The sequence below is a fragment of the Tenebrio molitor genome, chromosome 8, assembly GCF_963966145.1.
Source record: "Tenebrio molitor chromosome 8, icTenMoli1.1, whole genome shotgun sequence".
Lineage (NCBI taxonomy): Eukaryota > Metazoa > Arthropoda > Insecta > Coleoptera > Tenebrionidae > Tenebrio > Tenebrio molitor.
Window position 1 is genome coordinate 14,072,074 of NC_091053.1, and position 19,592 is coordinate 14,091,665.

General features: G+C 32.5%; 1 protein-coding gene and 1 long non-coding RNA gene across 2 annotated transcripts in view; both read left to right on the forward strand.

Annotated features, from left to right (window-relative positions):
• The window catches only part of cysu (Curly Su), a 45,841-nt gene that overhangs the window by 21,520 nt on the left and 4,729 nt on the right, over positions 1 to 19,592 (forward strand). The window contains exons 2-5 of the mRNA XM_069055861.1: positions 18,278 to 18,466; positions 18,518 to 18,594; positions 18,649 to 18,739; positions 18,796 to 18,987. Coding sequence (XP_068911962.1) covers positions 18,278 to 18,466; positions 18,518 to 18,594; positions 18,649 to 18,739; positions 18,796 to 18,987 — 549 coding nt within the window. The remainder of the gene's footprint in view (positions 1 to 18,277; positions 18,467 to 18,517; positions 18,595 to 18,648; positions 18,740 to 18,795; positions 18,988 to 19,592) is intronic.
• Positions 7,354 to 8,627, forward strand: LOC138137332 (uncharacterized). Its single transcript, XR_011161693.1, has 2 exons — positions 7,354 to 7,957; positions 8,013 to 8,627. It is a non-coding gene; the product is annotated as an uncharacterized lncRNA (long non-coding RNA).

The window sequence follows — 19,592 nt, forward strand, 5'->3', positions numbered from 1 at the left end:
GAATCGTACGGATGTTAAAAGTCGTCGTAATTAAACTATGGATGAATCGATCTACGACCTGACATTTTTCTCATTGATCTTTGCAGCATTCATTTTTTGTGTGGATTTTACCTTGATCGTTCCGCGAAAAAACGACGAACCACATCAGGTTCGTTACAAGAAACTAGGAAATGTCAGAATAAAGTGTTGCAACTAAAATTAGCCCTGAAAAAAATTACAGACCGAAGTGGTCGACCTCTAGCCCAGGATCGATCTAGGTTTACAGTGACAGATCGTTATGTGAGATGGTTATGCGATTAACAAGCACAACCATGAGTGCATTTCATACTTTTCACGCTCTGTCTAGCGTAATATGCCAACATGCTGTGACCTTTCCTATCTAAACATCTAAAAGTAACGTACTAAGAAGTGGGATTTCGGTTGGATCGATTCAGGAATGGGTTTTTTTTTGGATTTCACCCTCGTGATGAGATTTATTTGACCACAAAAAATCAAGAGGTACTAGATCTGGAGATTTGTCACGTCTTTTGTGAGATTTTGCACTGCTCTCGGCGTTTTAGATTTGTCACGGATCTGCAGTAGATCACCACGTGCGAAAGTACCTCAATACCGTAAGGTGCCGATGACCACCTAATCGCGCTAATTGAGAAAGCGGACCCCATATTCGCACCAGGAAGAGTCGATTTCTACCAAATCCACCAAATCACATCGTCCACACCACCATAAATTACCATATCACGCGACTTGCCCGCGTCACTACGACTTTCTAAATTTCGACCTCTCGGTCACATGGTCGTCTCGTCGACCCCCACCACTCGGCGCGACCTTGAAGCTTTCGGCATTGCCGAAAGCGCGACGCCCGGAATAATCCGGGCGGAATGTGCTGTGATCGGCGATGCGCCCAAAGAACGGATTTCGTGGTGGGAATGTCGGTTTGGAGACCTTGAGGGGCTATTAAAATATCTGCCGGTTTTTATTGCGGCAGTGTAAAAGGATAATTGCGTTTTGACGTGCCAGGACACCTGATGTGTCAATTCGGAATGTTTCGGTTGCCGAAATGGGGAAAATGTCTCGTTGTGCAAGGTGCTACTGGATTTGTAAACAGGCCCATAAAATTAACTCATTCGTAATTATAATACACTTTTACTTAATTTTTGTTAAGTAAAATGTGTTAATTAACTTTGATTTATTATCTGGATGCAAGGATTGAGATGTGCTGTGGGATGATCAATTGTGAGGGTGGAGCCCTGTGGGGCGATTGTTAACTGTCAGTTGCACATTTACGAAATCGGAAAGATATCTTGCCACCAAGGAGTCACAACAAGATATTGCTTTTATTGTTGTGGTGTTCTGATGACATACATTCTCGCAACAAATCAAGATACATCTTGATATCGTAACTGACACGATCCATTGTCAAAATTTGTTTTCTCGCTATTCATTTTATAATTGGCAATTGTTTCGGCAGATAACAAAAATAACAGAAATTTTTATGTCGTAATGTCTCTGGAACACGTGTACGAAATGTAAAAGTCTGATATGACGATTTAATTACTCAAGTGTTAATTTCAACAAACGAAAAATTAAAAATTATACTTTGTACTTCAATTATTTTATTATCTATTTTGTTCTGTTTCGAAAACTGTTTTCATATGATTTTCTTCTTCGCACTTTTCAACTCGACAAAAGTTATTTTGGCATCATTTGAATATTCTAAAATAGTATATTAAAAAACGACATTCTAGATAGTCTAAGCTTTAAACTTTTTTTTCTAAACACTAACTTCTAAAAAATTCTTTATATACAGAGTGGATTTAAAATGCGTGTGTTAATTTTAATACGCATCAGAGCTAAATGAAACGTTTTTCTATTTGAATTTTTTACAAAAAAGCGTTACAAATCGGTTCAAATTTTGGAAGAAATTAGCTACCAAAATGTATACCCGCCAATGGATAAAGGCGAAAATTTTCTGCTGTGATAGATAGTCTTGTGAAAAAAGTTACATTGTTGTAGAAAAAATAATAGAGACTAGTTAATTAAACAAAACGACGCGTTTGGTAAAAATTGGGGGCAAAACATTTTGCGAATTTTGCAAAATGTTATTGAGAAAAGTTTCATAAATTGGCGAGTTCTTTCACTGGTTAATATACACCTGTATATACAGGGTGTATCTGAAATACGTGTGTTAATTTTAACCAGTGAAAGAACTCGCCAATTTATGAAACTTTTCTCTACAACATTTTGTAAAATTCGTAAAAGTATTCCAAGATTTTTTGCCCCACAATTTTGACCAAACGAGTCGTTTTGTGTGATTAACTAGTTTCTATTTTTTGTAACCATGAGAATCTAAATTTTTTTATTTACTTTTTTCTATAACAATGGAACTTTTTAACAAAGCTCTGTTTCTATCACAACAGAAAATTTTCGCCCTTACCCATAGGCGGGTATACACTTTGATGGTTAATTTATTCCAAATTTTAAATCAATTTGTATTGCTTTTTCGTAAAAATGTTATAGAGAAAAGTTCCATGATTTGGCGCGTTCCTCCACTGGTTAAAATTAACACACGTATTTCAGAAACACCCTGTATACATATATTTTTTTCTTTTTTTTTTAATAATTATAACTTAATTTGTTCCGTTGTGTACTGTAGAACAAATAAAGCAATATTATTATTATAATAATTTTTTTGCTCGGATTCACCCACGGACAAATTCGAATTTTAGATTTTTACTGTTATTATTATTGTGAGTTGTTTTTCTAGACCAGGTGGTATACAGCGACATAAAAAACAAAACAAACACCTCTGTAATGATACTGTTTTATAATCGCTAACGTAAACAGTAGGTAGATCACCAACGCAAAGATATAATTGGAGGACATAAATTGACTACCTACTAAATAAACAACTTAAGAAAAAAAAGATGTATATTTATAGACCATCAAGATAAGTGTTTAGTTTGCGAATGTGAATTAATTAATACCGTTATGGATATAAATACCAAAAATACATAAAGTCCATTCAAAAATAAAAAAACCACCACCTGTTGCTTTAGATTGGTAAAATTTAAAAAACCCTAGGTAGATATTTTTTCATACTATGTTGGTAACTATAAATTATGACATTTATTTGATTCAAAATAAAATTCAATTACTTTGAATTTCGTTCATATTGTTTTATTAGCAGCACGTTTCATTTGTTGATTCTTATTATTTTTACTTAAACATGCCCAGAAAAACAACACTTAATAAACATTTCACCTCAAAATTACAAGTCTCACCAAATTCAACACTAGACAGCGTTGCCGATAGTAATTATCGAGGAAAATGTGACGTTAGTGTTTTTTTGATTTTTGAATGGACTTTAAATCTTTCTGAGAATTATTTTAATCACCCTGTACATATTTTGAAAATTTACTAGTACATATTCAATTATTAATGTAATTATTGTAATAAACTGTCATAATGATCATTGCCTTTATCATCATCGTCGTCATCATCATTGTAAAAAAAATATTTTTATTATTATTACATACATTATGATATGACGTTTCTGTAAATATTTTTGATTTTCTTTTGTTTTTATTTTACAGGGTGTCCCAAAAAAAAAAAGACGAGTACATAGCTCCCTTATTTATCGGAGGATTTTAATTATCTATACACCAAATTAAATGGTTGTTAATAGGCTACAAAACGGCTTAATAAATTCACGTATAGCTCCAAGGGCTTCAAGACTAAACTGTCAAAATATTTTTTTTTTAATGGGATTACATACTTTTTTTTTATAAGTATGATAGAGATTTTAATTCTGAAAACAACAATGTATCACAAGTATAACTTTACATAAAAAAAATAACACTAACTTTTGAAACAAATGACGAGCACCAAGCGAATCAAAATGCATTGCGTTACAATGTAATAACCAAATTAAGGTAGCTGGAAAAACAAATGACAAATGATAACATGTGGAATTGCGCAGATATGCCGCCAATGTTTAGCGCAAAATGGAACATAGACGATATTAGTGTTTTTTTACTTTTTTTTTGTGAATTTTTGGTATTTAAGTGTATACTTGTGATACACTGTTGTTTTCAGAATAAAAATCTCTATCAGAATTACTAAAAAAAATATGTAATCCCATTTGAAAAAAAAATATTTTGACAGTTTACCCTTGAAACCCATGGGGCTATACTTAAATTTATTAGGCCATTTTGTAGCTTATTAACAACCATTTAATTTGGTGTACAGATAATTAAAATTTTCCGATAAATAACGGGGCTATGGACTCGTCTTCTTTTTTGGGGACACCTGTATTATATCCGGCTTGGTCACTAAATAAAAAAGATTGGACTGGTAGGATACCCAAATAAAGAAGAACATTTTTTTATGTATATTTTTTTTTCCAGAAAATGGCATTTTATAGAAAAAAATCACAATAACAAATTTTTATTTATTTATTTATATATTTATAATAAAACTAGGAAGATAATACCTAAATATTTTTTTCTCATTCTATTTTTTGATCTCTTCTCTTTTTACCAAATAGAATTCTATTTTTTTTTTTAATGTAATGTAAGTTTTTCGTAAATTTCAACTACATAAACTATGATTAATACATACTATCCCACCTCCACCCGGCGGCACGGCAATTTTGCCGGAGTACATACACTATTACGGATATTACTATCAAGTAATAGTGCAGTGCTTATCAACATAATTACCGGCGTCTCGCCTCCGCATTTTGACTTTGTTGTGTATTATGTTCTGTGTCAATGTTAAGGAACTTCCTCACGATGTGACATGAGTATAATAATATAGCTATATCTAAAAGATATGCTTGCTTTTGTTGTTTATTTAAAATAATAATGTCTGGTCTGTTATGTTTAATATGAATGTCAGTTAAAACTGTGCGATCAAAATATAATTTGTAATTGTCATTTTCCAAACAACTTTCTGGTGTATAACTATAATGTGGTTGTGTATTCTTTAATAAATTGAATTTAACAGCTAAATTCATGTGTATAATTTTGGCGAACATATCATGACGTTTCTTATATTCGCTTTGAGCCAAAACGGTGCAAGAAGAAATGATGTGTTCAATTGTTTTCTAATTAATTAATTGTTTCCTACTATGTATTAATATTATTATCATCATTATTATTCTTCTGTAAAGATAATATTACATTACAATCTGTTACGGTACAAAATTCTGTGATTTCAACGCTCAGTCAAACCCCGAACTCCACCCGAATTTTTCCAACATTCATCCGCATCCTTCCTCTCGACAGCAGGTTTGCCAATCTAGATCCCACCAACATGACACACATGACACGTACAATTCAGATCGGCAAGACGATAAAAGAAACATGTGCATCGCATACGAACACCTCCGGTACCTACTCATTGCCAAGCCTTGCCCACCGAAGGCCGTCCCCTTTACGAGCGGTTATTACATAAAGGGTAAAGAAATAATCGCGAAATAATTACTCACATTTCGTATGAAATTTATATTTCCTCTCGGTAACAAGATTCCTGGCGGGTTCTCGATCTGGTGCAAATCTCCGCAGCGTTTCGACACGCTCTTATATAACGACCATTGTCCAAATTGGGGCGACAATTGTGTAACGACCCCAGCACGGGTCTGCCTTAGATGCTGAGAAAGAAAATTTGCATTTTCCGCGAACAATTTTGCAACGTCGAGCTAGTTCTCGAAGGTTGTTGTCGATGGGGCTCGTGTCAGAAGTGTCGTCGTGGACTGCAATTGGAGTTTTTGAAATTTTTGGCGGTGTACCTAGTTGGTATTTGTGTGTCGTAAAAAATGTTTAACCGCTGCCCAAATAACCTTTTATTCTTTTCGTTCGATTATAATTTGTGACATTTTGAGAACTACCAGAATGTGTCACTACCGGTTTTTGACCAAATAGAACGGTTACACTGCCTGCAGGGTAAAATATTTTTTAATAGATAATATTTTATTTAATGTCGTCATTTCATAATTTATTTGTTTCATTGAATTCGATCAGATTGATAAATATGTAAAATTAGAATAAATTAATATGTAATAATAATATCTGTGGGGTTAGTGGTGGGTGTCTGAATAATAAGTAAAGCTTACACTCGGTTTTTCTGACAAATTTTATCGTTACTGGATAATAAAGTCCGTAAAATAAAATGCATCAGGACTGAATGAATTTTTTGTTTCTACCTAAAATTTGTACCATTTTTATTTCAGAATCTCCTACATTTTCTGAAAGCGTCTCGTTTCGGTATTAGCTTAGATTTTGCTCTCTCTTCTTCTATCATGTTATTGGTGGTTCACCTTTCTAGTTTCTTAAACTTTTATCCATCTACATATATTCGGCTTCTTTTTGCTCTTTGTTTTTCGATTGTTTATTTATCGCATCTTTCTCTTTTATTGCTCTCATTTTTATTCTGTACTACCTTATTGCATTTATTCTTTATGACATATCTTTTATTTATTATCATTAGTCATCTTTTTCACTAAGTTCCCAAATAGCAAATATTTATTTACTCTTTGTTATGATCACATTCGTTTCTTAACTGCTTTCTGTTCTTTTTGTATTTTTATATAATTTTTCTTTTTCTTCCATCTTTTTCATTCTTTCTACTGTCATCCAAAAGGGTATGTGTGAAGATCCTTAATTTCTAAATAGTCTAAGGCCTGGTTGCATAAAGCGATGTCAAGTCGTTGTTAAAGTTAACATAATGTTAAGCGATCTGATTGGAGGACATTTAACATTTTATTTGAATCAGCCAAATTTACGACTTGACGCGTTGTTAGCTGACACGATGTTAACTAAGCTTTATACAACTGGACCTAAATGTTTCAACTTTTCTTATTATTTATTCTTTTAAATGTTATAATTTAAATAAGTGTTTACCAATTCCCTTTCAGTTTTCTTTTCTTTTTTGTACAGTATTTTGTAGACTTTAAGAAAAGTATGATGAAACAATTACCTAATAATGCGGAATCTGGAAAAGTGCCCCGAATGCTTGTAGCGTTTCCGCGTTGAATAGCAAGGGAAATCCTCTCGAAAAGGAATTTCTTTGATTTTGAATCGCCTGATTCCGCAATAAGTCGGTTTTATAGACTGATTTTCCTCTTTTTTAATTCTCATTTAACTTCAACCAATTTACTACATATGTACTTGGTTACTACTCTGAATTGTTTCATCTCCTTTTTTATATTTCGTTTCCTTTTTCAATTTCATCAATTTTTTTACAGATGCTCTTCATTATTTTCCACTTGTCGTCTTACTCAATTTTTTTTTATCTTACACTTTTTAGGCTTTACTACTCGTAAGATTGAAATTAGTTAGTGCAGGGTTATTATAATTATAAATGATTATACAGAGTGATCAACAAGAATCCAAATCAGAGCAAGCGTTGCAAATTATCGGTCACGTCGTAGCAGAATCATACGCAAATAAGCGTTCAAAGCATGGCCGTAGACAATTTGTGGTCTCAAACGCTAGTTTATAATAAATCATACCTCATGAATTTTAGACGTTGGAATTATAATTGTGCATTTTATTATTATTATAAGATAAGGGAAACAATTTATAAGATAAATAAGAGCAACATTTTACATTTGTAAGAGTAAGTAAATTATCAGCTTTATTGCCAAACGCGACGCCACTGGTACGGAGATGTTTCGTTTAAATGTCACATTTCAAAATTCAAGGTTGTTGTTGTTGACAATTTAAGTGATTTAATCTAAAAAACAAATCTTCGATTTCGGAAATATTTACAGACGTTTATTGGAATTGTAAGCAATAATTATCCCAGAATAAGTTGTAAAATGGGTTTTACCATTAAAGAGAAGGCATTTTTATTAGATTATTTTCGAAAGAGGGTGAAACAAGAAAGTGAAGACTGGCCTTACTTTGTACCCCCTTACACTGAAGAATTTCAAACCAAATGTCTGAACCTGATGGTATTGGTTATTAACAAGTTTATCAATGTCTTAAAATTATAATGCCTAATTTTAGTGAATCATAATCCATCATTAAGAAGAAGTCAGGTCAGTCCTTAGTTCAAATTTTAGAAATGGTGCAAAATGTTCGACAAATTATCAAGGAACATCCCTCAACTTCCATAAGGCGTTTAAGACTGCAAATTAAATTGAGTTATGGCACTTATTGCAAAAATTTTGAAGGAGGCTATTAATTTGTTTCCCTTGTGTGTTGCAAGAAATAAAACCCACACATTACCTTAAAGAAATTTTCACCATAAATGAATTTTGGCAGTCCATTTCACCTGACAGCTTCATAAGTGTTTTTGGAAAATATGAGAGGCGAGTTTGACTCTTTCTGGACCACAATGGAGAACATTTGGAGCAGTTTTTGTGAAAACTTATTTTTTGACCTTGGAATAATTTAAATGTTTTAATTAAACTGCTAAAAAAGATACGAGTAAGTTCTCAATTAACCAAAAATGTGAGAATAATAACTTTAGCACTTTTCTTACAGAAAACAACAAAACAAAGAATTCTGAAAAATAATTACTTTTAAAATTTTGTAACCAAAGATTACGTGCCTTATGAAGGAATTTTATGTAACTGTGTGTTTTTTCCTTAATCAGTAATAAATAATAATTAATAATAACTTCCTTTTAAATCCATTATTCATGAATTACAAACAATTTATAAAGGCAATTAATAATAGATTTTTGAGGGGTAGGCAACCAACAAAACGAGTGCACAGCAATTATATAAAAGTGTCTGATTAGTATACGACGTACGTTTCGATAAAATAAAAGATGATTTAGCACTCTTGATTTGGTTTCTTGTTGATCACTCTGTAGTCCAAGTAGGCGTAAAAACTGAATGTAAAATGTATGGTTGCCGCTTCATACAGAGTGTCCCCAAAAAAAAAGACGAGTCCATAGCTCCCTTATTTATCGGACGATTTTAATTATCTATACACCAGATTAAATGGTTGTTAATAGACTACAAAACGGCTTAATACATTCACGTATAGCTCCAAGGGCTTCAAGACTAAACTGTCAAAATATTTTTTTTCAAATGGGATTACATATTTTTTTTTAGTAATACTGAAAACAACAATGTATCACAAGTATAACTTCACATAAAAAAAAATAACACCAACTTTTGAAACAAATGACGAGCACCAAGCGAAAAGCTGTCAAAATGCATTGCGTCACAATGTCATAACCAAATTAACGTAGCTGAAAAAACAAATGACAAATAATAACATGTGGGATTGCGCAGATACGCCGCCAATGTTTAGCGCAAAATGGAACATAGACGATAGTAGCGTTTTTTTACTTTTTTTTTGTGAATTTTTGGTATTTAAGTGTATACTTGTGATACATTGTTATTTTCAGAATAAAAATTTCTATCAGAATTACTAAAAAAAATATGTAATCTCATTTGAAAAAAAATATTTTGACAGTTTACCCTTGAAGCCCATGGGGCTATACTTGAATTTATTAGGCCATTTTGTAGCCTATTAACAACCATTTAATTTGGTGTACAGATAATTAAAATCTTCCGATAAATAACGGAGTTATGGACTCGTCTTCTTTTTTGGGGACACCCTGTATAAAAAATATCAAAATAATGTGAATAAGTGAGTACACACCGTTAACACACAGGAGTTAAATTGGGTGCAAAACAACTCAATATTAGAATTGGTTGCAAAACAACTCAATATTTTTGGATTCAATCGTTAATTAAAAAAAAATAAATAATAGTCTCATTACCGCACTTTTCACCTAAAAAAATTGACAGTTCATAGTGAGGCGGCAAAAATTTCATAACATGGGCATAACCTGCTTCGACTACAATAATTTATAATAACCCTGTATTTTCTTTTCAGGTGTACATATTTATTTGACATACTTACCTTGATATCCGTTATTCTTTTTCTCCATTACATATTTTTAACAAGTCTAACTACATATCTGTATTTTACTTTTCCTTCATCTTTTTGACATACTATTTCATTTCAAGCTTTAAATGTAATAATGGTATCTATAATTCTTGATTTTTTCGTTTTTTCAATACCATTCAATACACTCGTACTTTCTCATTCTTTCTTTCATTTTTCTATCTACATTTAGGTATTTACGTTTTTCACTTCCATTCCACATAATTATGTTTTGTTTTACTATAGATTGTAACTAATATTTTTACTAGATACTTTCTCCCATTTAACTTATTCTTGCACTTGTTTTATTTCTTATCTGTATTATTTATTATCAAAACTTGTTTACATACAGGGTGTCCCACCTAAGACTTTCGAGCCAAATATCTCGGTTATTTGCCAACAGATTTTTATCAAATTTAAAATGCAGATATGTTAGATGGTGAACATTCAATTAGTAATAATAAAATTACCTCTAGTTAAAAAATGTAATTTTATCACAGCTCAATTATTATTAGATTGTTAAACATTAAAAAATAGGTGTCTACACAAACAATTAACTAAATCATTCGTCTGATCCAACGAAAAAATTAGAGTTTGTTGTTAAAAATTTGATATAAATTTTGAAAATATTTGAACAGTCACCTTTCGAAATAATTGATGAAACATTGCCAAGCAAAATTTTGTACACCCTTTAAAATCTGTAAAAAGTCAAAAGCTTTATTAGAAACGTAAAGTTGTATAAATTTATTGAAAATAAATATTAAAAATAGACAATGGGAGAAATGTTGCAACAAATAAAAAACAATAAAACGTAGCAATAAAGTCAAATTTAATCTCACCTGCGTTTGTGCGAAGAGAGGTGATCAAAATTCGACGATAGTGCGCACATATTTTGTTTCATAGGCGTCTACGTTTTTGCATCCACGTTTAACGCAGTTTTTTCCTTTTTTCTTGCAAACCAAAGGACGAATTTAACATTTTCAAAAAGCATGTAAAAAATTACATTTATTTTTATTATTTTCGATTTTATGTATATAATACGAGTATTATTTCTCAATTTTTTTATTATCCACTTGTTCTAATTTTTTTATGTCTCTGTTCGTTATTGTCAGAGAATCTTTACATACTTACTACTTACTATCTTATCGAGGAAACAAAAAAAAATCAATTATTCAATTAACGATTATACAATGTAAACAAAGAAATACTCGTACATTATTACCATGCATTGTTGCCGTAGTAGTTTTGAGATAATTTTTACGATTTTCAAAGCTTCTAAATTCTCCATTATGCAGGATTAGATATTGGTAGTGAATGATCTGATCTTGTACTTTGTGATAATACGTACGATTCGAGGTAGTTTTCATGGCAATTTAATGCATATACATATTTCGAAATCGTTGACCTATTAAGTGCCACATTCAAAGACCGCCAAATTAGCAAATAAGTCCGATAGAATTTTTTAAACATTTTTCTGACGTTTACGGTAATCTCTTCTACACCGTAATGCACCGTTAGTGCGCCCTTTTTGGACACCTGTATGTACTTCTGTACTCTAATCATTAGTATGTTTACCTAAATATTTTAATAAAATATGTATTTTTTTTTCAAACGTCCGTAAAATATGACATTGCACTGCTGTATTATTGATAATGCTAAAGTGTCACTTCATTGTCATGGCATCTAAAGAACTGACCAGCGTCCGTGAAGTTATTATGTCCCCTGAGGAGCGTCCGTGAAGTTATTATCTCCGCTGAGGGCGTCCGTGAAGTTGTGATCTCCGCTAATGAGCGGCTGTAAAGTAAACTAGCTAAATCATTTGAAATTCCTACCTAGTTTCTTAACATGTCTTAAATAATTTGTTATGAAGGTTTGAACAAAAAATAGTATATGTTATTCGGAGGAAAAATGGTTTTATTCATTTTCATTTTTGCTCCTCATAACATAATATACTATTATTTCTCTATGCTATATCATCTTTTTCATGTTATACAAACAAGTCTTCCATTTTTTTCAATTTTACGATCTTATTTATAGTTTAGTTTTTAGAATACTATCAATTCATTTATTTTTGTTATTTCAGATTTTATTTTATATTCTTAATTTTTTGCTGTTGACTGTACAGTTGTTTTCGTCTAATTATAATTTTTTGACTGTTTTTTTTTGCTATTGTTTTTATACTTAAACAAGTTTAAGTATCTTCCTGAAATTCCAAATTATCTTCAATTATATTTTTTTACGTACATCATACTGAACACACAAACCCGTTTGAGACGACCAGATTTCTTTCAGAAACTGCACAGACCTGCGGGCGACAATCCTATCCGCAGATCATGAATTTACAACCGATAGTAAATAATTACAGCAGATCATATCTTATCCAATACTAATAACCGCCATTACCCAACACCGATGACATCAACGTCATAGATCTTGCATACGGCGCTGCAACAGAAAATAACTTTCTCCTCTTAATTGTTCCGTTAATTCGGCAAGTGCACAACTGCAAAAAAAAAACAACTCGAAAAAGCAACTTCTAAATTTCAGTGGGTCAAGGCGTTCCGACTCGTTTACACCAAAACCGCAACTTTTCACCGACCAGAAGACGTCTCGAAGAAAATCGCCGCCGTCGTTCAGCACAAATTTTTATTTGTGACCGACACAAACTCGCACCGCACAACGAGAGCAATTTCGCAATTTTCGCTTAATTGTTATTGTTGTTGACATTAATAGGAACACTCCTTTTTCCTTTCGTTTAAGGCCTATCTGGTGACCTCTATGCGATCCGGTCTGGTTTTCTCTAGGGTAATTTATGGTGACTTTCCATCGAGTCGTTTTTTCTCGGCGAAAAACTAGAGGTGTTGAAAGCGTTTGCCGCGTGAAGAAAGTCCGCCGTCTGATGCAGTCCTGCAGCGGGAATGACTTGCAGGAAAGTACATACCGCGAGTCGAGGTGACGAGTCGCCGCTGGCGGGGTGTGCCTCAAGGGTCCGCGTTGCTGTCGGTCTTGTTGAATTTTTTGCTACTTCTTGGATTACGCGCACGCTGGGCATCTTGCATCATGTCATAGGTGTAGTGACCTTCTTGTGGCACGGAATGCATTGCGAGTAGTAATAATAATAAAGTGTGTCTAGCATAAAAGGAAATGCGACGCAACGATTAAGTGTTTCATTCTTTTCAGATTTTATGGTTGTCTTGACTTTTTCTACAAGTGATAATTTTTATTCTGTTTATCATTGAGGTATTAGGTACTTTTCATTTGAACTCTTTCATTTACTGTTTAACCAAGAGTCACTTGCATCTTTTTAATTCAACCTACATTTTGAACTAAGTATTCTTCTTTCTGACTTTTCAAACATTCTATTAAAAGTATTTAGGTACTTATTGACTTTGATTTTTATTGATTTTTTCTTTTTCCGTTGTTGTTGATTTACGCTATTTATCTACTTATTGCGTTTCTATATTTTTTAAATTTATATTTTCATTCTCTTTTCTCCTCTTTGTTTATATGCTTTTAATTTGATTCTTCTAAAACAATGTATTGTTTCCTTACTACATACCGGGTGTAGAATTGGTTTACGAGACATAGGATTTTACATGTAAAAATAAAGAGTTTCAATTATTGGCTCCCCTAACAATTTTATGGCAAAATAGTTAAAATGAAAGTTAGAGAGAATTAAAATTACTGTCTAATTTCAATCTTAGCTTTATTCTAATATCTTGTGGTACTGAAAGAAAGGCAAGAAAAGAGTTAACACAAAAATACTAAAAAGTACTACTAGGCATGAAATTTTATTTCTTTCTTTAAATGGTATTATGGAGGATCCTCTTTAAGAAACTTCCAAGCAACATTTGCTTCAGGTTTCCCAGACCGACCAATTTCAGCCACAGAAACAATTCGAAGAATTGGAGAAAAGTTTGAACATTTAATAGAAGATACCGTTTCATTCGCCCGGTAGTCCTGTATGAGTTTATTTGAAGGGCAGATCAAAAGAAAATTAAATAATAGTGAAACCACCCGACAAATAATTTTAGAAGTCAAATTTCATTCCTACTACTGCTTTTTAGTATTTTTGTCTTAACTTCTTTCTTGCTTTTCTTTCAGTACCACAAGATGTTACAAAAAAACAAAAGGTGGAATTAGACAATACTTTTAATTCTCTCTAAAACTTTCATTTTAACCATTTTGCCATAAAATTATTAGGGGAGCCAATAATTGGATCTCCTTATTTTTACATGTAAAATCCTATGTCTCGGTATACTATCTCCTTCATTCTTATAATAGATAATAGATCGTGTACTTAATTATAAGGCTTGATTCAAATAATGAATATTCTCTTTCAATAAAATGTCTAATTTATTATCGTATCTGTTTCTTAACTTCTTTTTGTTCGATCTTTTATACCATTTTTCTTTCTGTAATTTACCTACATATTTCGTATATTTCATTTTATTCTTTATTTTCCAAAGCTAATACATAATACCATGTTGTTAGTATCGGGTGTTCATTTAAATTTCCGGTCAAAGTTTGTTGAAGAGTCGATTGTGAACGCACCACTCGTGTAAAAACACAAACAATGGTAAGATTTAAACAGCTGATCCCTGATCCGTAATCCGTAGTGCGTTCACAATCGACTCTTCAACGTCAACTTAGACCAGAAATTTAAATGAACACCCGATGTTACCCACCATATACAATTTTCTTTATCTACTTATTTATAACTTTTGGATTTGTTAGAGCTTCAACTCCTGTCAGTTTGCTCTTTTCCGCTCATTCTTTTAATTTCTGCTTCGTTTTCTCCATTTTTTCGGACACTCATTTCATAATAATTTTGAAATGAAATTCTCTCCATTTCTATAAAGTTTCCTCTAAGTATACAATTGTTTATAAGTATAAGTATAAGTATATATAAGTATAAGTATACACTGTTTATCTTTGTTTTTAGTAGGTACATCTACTACTACTTTTTATTGATTTCCCCCATTTGTTTTTTTCTCCACTGTTTATGTTTTATTTTTGTCACGTTTCTTATATCTTTAAAATTCTCTAATCAAATTTCAATTTTCCTTCATTTCTTTCACACCTTCATTCCTCTTTTGAGCTATAAATTTAATAATATGTACCATTTTTTACTTTTTTCAACTATTTCCAATTCCTGTTTTAAATACCCTTCTATCCAGGTTTTTAATTATTTTGTTCTATTTTGCACCTTTAATACAGTCAGTATAACACTCAAACGGGTTTCGAAAAGGAGTTCTTTTCGATACCGGTTTCAGGAACATTTACTTAAATTTTTAATGTTGGTAGCGACTCACAGTGAGTAGTTGCTACGTGATCACTGCATTTCACGATACTTTAAAATCAAACCTTGCAATTGTTCGTCTAGTTACTAGTGTTACCAACCCTTTATTTTTGCCAAATATAATTTTCCCAGCGTTGTGTTTTAAACCTTTTTTAATTTAAAATAGGGGCAAAATAGAAAAAATATTGTATTACACTCGTTTTATAACCCATTTTGTCGCACTTGTTTGCTTTATAGCACTCCTTGTGCTCTAAAAAACGCGTGCGACAAAATGGTGTCTTATAAAACTGGTATAATAAGTTACTATTTTACTTCACTATCTTTACTTTACTTTACTTAGTTGTTTACGTTTTCCACTTACATTCTATATTTTGTTTTGCTATACATATGTGTTAACAAATATTTTCCTTTCTTTTTTTAACTCCCTCTTTCACTTAAAATATTTGCATATATTATTTACTTTTTTCCCACCTTAATCTGTGCTGCCTATTTTGCATTTTTATCGTGTTTTCATTATTATTCTAAATCTCTTAAACATTTGAAGTTTCTTCTTTTTACTTTCAACCTTAATTCTTTTTTTCAATTTCCACTGTTTTTTTTTTCATTTTTATCATATTTCTTTATTATCCATGTTCTCCGAGCATTGAAATTTTCTTCTACTTTCTTCCCACTTTCAGTCTTTATTGGACCTCTCATTCTGTCCAATTTTTAATTTTGTCATGTTTTATTTAAGTATTCTTTTTTAGTTCTACTTGCACTTTTAAATCTCGACTGTCACTTCTTTAAATATATGGGAATTTTCTTCCCACGTTTGTTCCTTTTTCAATCTGTATTGTATCTTCCATTCTGTTCATTTTTACTATTTTTGTTACGTTTTCTATATTTCTTTAACATTTTTCAACTAATTTTTTTGTTCGACACTGTCAGAATTTGAAAATTTTCTCCTGTGTGAATGGATTTTGATAAATGTCACAACGTGTCAAAACGAAACGTCAAGCTAATTTTAAAGATTTTAAGCGATTTGAAAATGTTGTAGCTATTCAACTCGTTCATGTGTAAATTGGGCTCCTTTTGGCACTCGCGTTTAGACTGGCCCACTCATGCCAAAAAAGCCCAGTTTACACACGAACTCGTTAAATAAACTACTTACTATTTGATGCATCATTCAGCACACTTTTTTTATTCTTTCTTTTATTTTCGTTATCTTCTTTTATCATCATGTTTCGTTATTTATGTATTCCCCTTTCATTTATTTTACTGTAGATTGCAACAAATATTTTTACTAGATACTTTCTCCCATTTAAATCTTCTTTGTATATACTTGTTTTGAATCTTTTATCTATGTTCTGTGTTATCAGAATATTTTTGCAATTACTTTCATTTATTTCTATTATTTTCGGTTTTACTTAATATTTCTCTTTTTCCTTTTTTTTGTTCCCTTTCTTATATACCTACCTTTCAATAATCTCTTATTCTTTTTTTAATTTTTCCATCTTCACTAAGTTGTTTAATTTTTTTACTTCCATTCTGTTTTGTTTTGCTTTAGATGGTAACGAATATTTTTACTTGATGATTTCTCTTTTTAAATACATTTACACCTATAGGTAGGTACTTACATATATTTTTTTTATTTTTCTATTCTTTTATTATTAGAAAATATTAATATATACTTTCTTCCCACTTTCCTTCTTCATTGAATCTTTATTAGGTCTCCGTCTTGTTTACTTTTTTTCGTATCCCACCTCCACCCGGCGGCACGGCAATTTTGCCGGAGTACATACACTATTACGGATATTACTATCAAGTAATAGTGCAGTGCTTATCAACATAATTACCGGCGTCTCGCCTCCGCATTTTGACTTTGTTGTGTATTATGTTCTGTGTCAATGTTAAGGAACTTCCTCACGATGTGACATGAGTATAATAATATATCTTTTTGAATTTCAACTACCAATGTGTTATCTAAATCCAGAATTTTTAAATTTTTAAAGAGATTGCGGTACTAAAAATTTTGTTACACAGTCTAGGACTGGTTTACAAATCTATGAGGGGCATGGTGACCAACTCAATAGACCGGGATCAATGGCTTAACGTGACTTCCGAATCACGAGACAGAATATAGCCCTTTTTTTTTTTAATTATTTTTTAAATTTCGCCCTGGGTCGGAATCGAACCCGCGACCCTCGCGTCCCTGAGCCGAAACGGACTCCCTTAGGCTATATTCTGCCTTTTTATTTATTATTTTATTATTATATATTATTAATGATATAATTTAATTTTTTTTTTTCAACTACATATTTCTAACTCCTTTTTTAAACATCGTTCAGTGCATTTATATTTTTTATTTTATTTTCACTTATAATGTCACGAGTGCGTAGCACGAGTGGTATTCTCAAGCGTGGGGGACATGAGTGAGAACACCACAAAAGTAGTCTACGTAACTTTGACTAATAGTGGTATTCGAGGGACTATTCAACGAACAAAATTTATAATACATTTTCCTGATGATCATCACTAGTGAAAATAACCGATAATTTTCACATGTGATGAATAATCAGGAAGTTTCGTTCTGATTGGTACAGAAATGACAAATCGTGCATTTTTATTGGAGAATTTGATGCGATTTGAATAGTCACTTAATCATTTACGTTTTCCACTTTCATTCTTTATTTTGTTTTGCTATAAATCGCTAACTAATATTTTTACTAGATGTTTTTTCCCTTTTAACTCATTCTTACATTTGTTTTTTATTTCCCTGTTCTTTAGTATTTATTCTAAAATTTGTCTCAAAAACTTTAATTATTGGTTTTACTTAAGATTTTTTCTTTATTCTTTGTTTGTTCCATTTATTATATACCTGTCATTCAATAAACTTTGCTTATTATTATCATTATTATTCTTTCTTTTCCTTTAATTTTTCTCTATTCTTTACTATCAGAAAATCATTACATATATTTTTGATTTTCATTCTAAAATTTGTTAAATATACGACATCAGACGTCAACTGTTCTATTCTGTTTCATTCTACATATTAAAATTTAATTTTCTTCATGTCTTCCAGGGGGACGCTTCCCCTGTGTTGGTGGCTCACAGCGACGATTCTATACCAAACAACTCTAGTTCTTTCAATTCAGTACACACCAGTGGACCTCGCGGGAAACGGAGACGGAGAGTGCGCCCTCCTCTTGAACGGTCCCGCCAAAAGCAGTCACTTCGACTATTCCCTCAACCTCTTAAGGGGAACTCCCTTGTAAGTTGACCCCACCAAATCCAACACACACTGTGACCAAATAAATTTCAGCAACTACAACGGCCCCCATACCTGCATCACATACGATGCCGTCAACGCCGCCTACCTCGACGCCCGCAAAAGGATACGTAAGTCCCCATCCTATCCCTCAACAATTTTTATTTCTGCCTTGTCTCCGACAGACATCGCCCAACCCCACGGAGACTGGAAGCCCGAAGATGTCGCCACCGTCGGAGAGCTTCTCCTCGACATTTCCATCAACCTGGCCAGAACGTGAGCTCTTCAAAATATACTCAACAATAAAAATTATTCTTGTTGTGTTGGGATAGGTACGGGTTGAGTTACGAGGACATCGAGAAAGGTCTGCCCCTGATTGACACCAGCAAGACGCTAATTCGCGAAGTGTGTCCACCATATTTGTCCAACGTGGAGTGCAGAGCTGGAAAGTACAGAAGGTTTGATGGTCTCTGCACGAATTTGGAACACCCGACATGGGGGGCCACCAACACTCCGTTCACAAGGTAAGTGAGAACGTTGGCGAATTTTATTGAATTTCGCAATTTATTATGTACTACAACTCTGGTGGGTGAGTAAAATTGCCACACTATCGTCGATGTTTACCTAAATTCGTAAAAAAAAATCCCGAGAATCGTGAGAGTTCATTGAAAATAACCGAAGTAGTCCGCCATCTTGGCGTTGGAAACGTCAATTTTAGATTCGTGTTTTGATTGTCGTAGAAAAAATACACGCCTGCGACCCGTGCGGTCGTATTCCCCATTCGTGGCATAACTAGAGGTACCTATTGGATTCTCTCATGGGCTGTGACCTTGGAAATATCTACTACTTTATGCACCCGTTGCATAAACAACTACTCTTCATACGTGTTTGACAATTATCATCAGCCCAGGTAAATTTCACTGAGCAAAAAAAAAAATTAATTAATTCAAAATTAGTCGTTGACGAACCCACCAATTTTGTCCAACGGACTGGATCGCCTCCATTATACAAGAATTTTAAACAGCACCAATAAAAACCAAATAAAACGTCTCTACTATCAAAAGAAAGGCGTTTAAGCCTAATTAAGGCAAAATTTCACTCGCCAGCAAAAAATTCCTCCTCACTAATT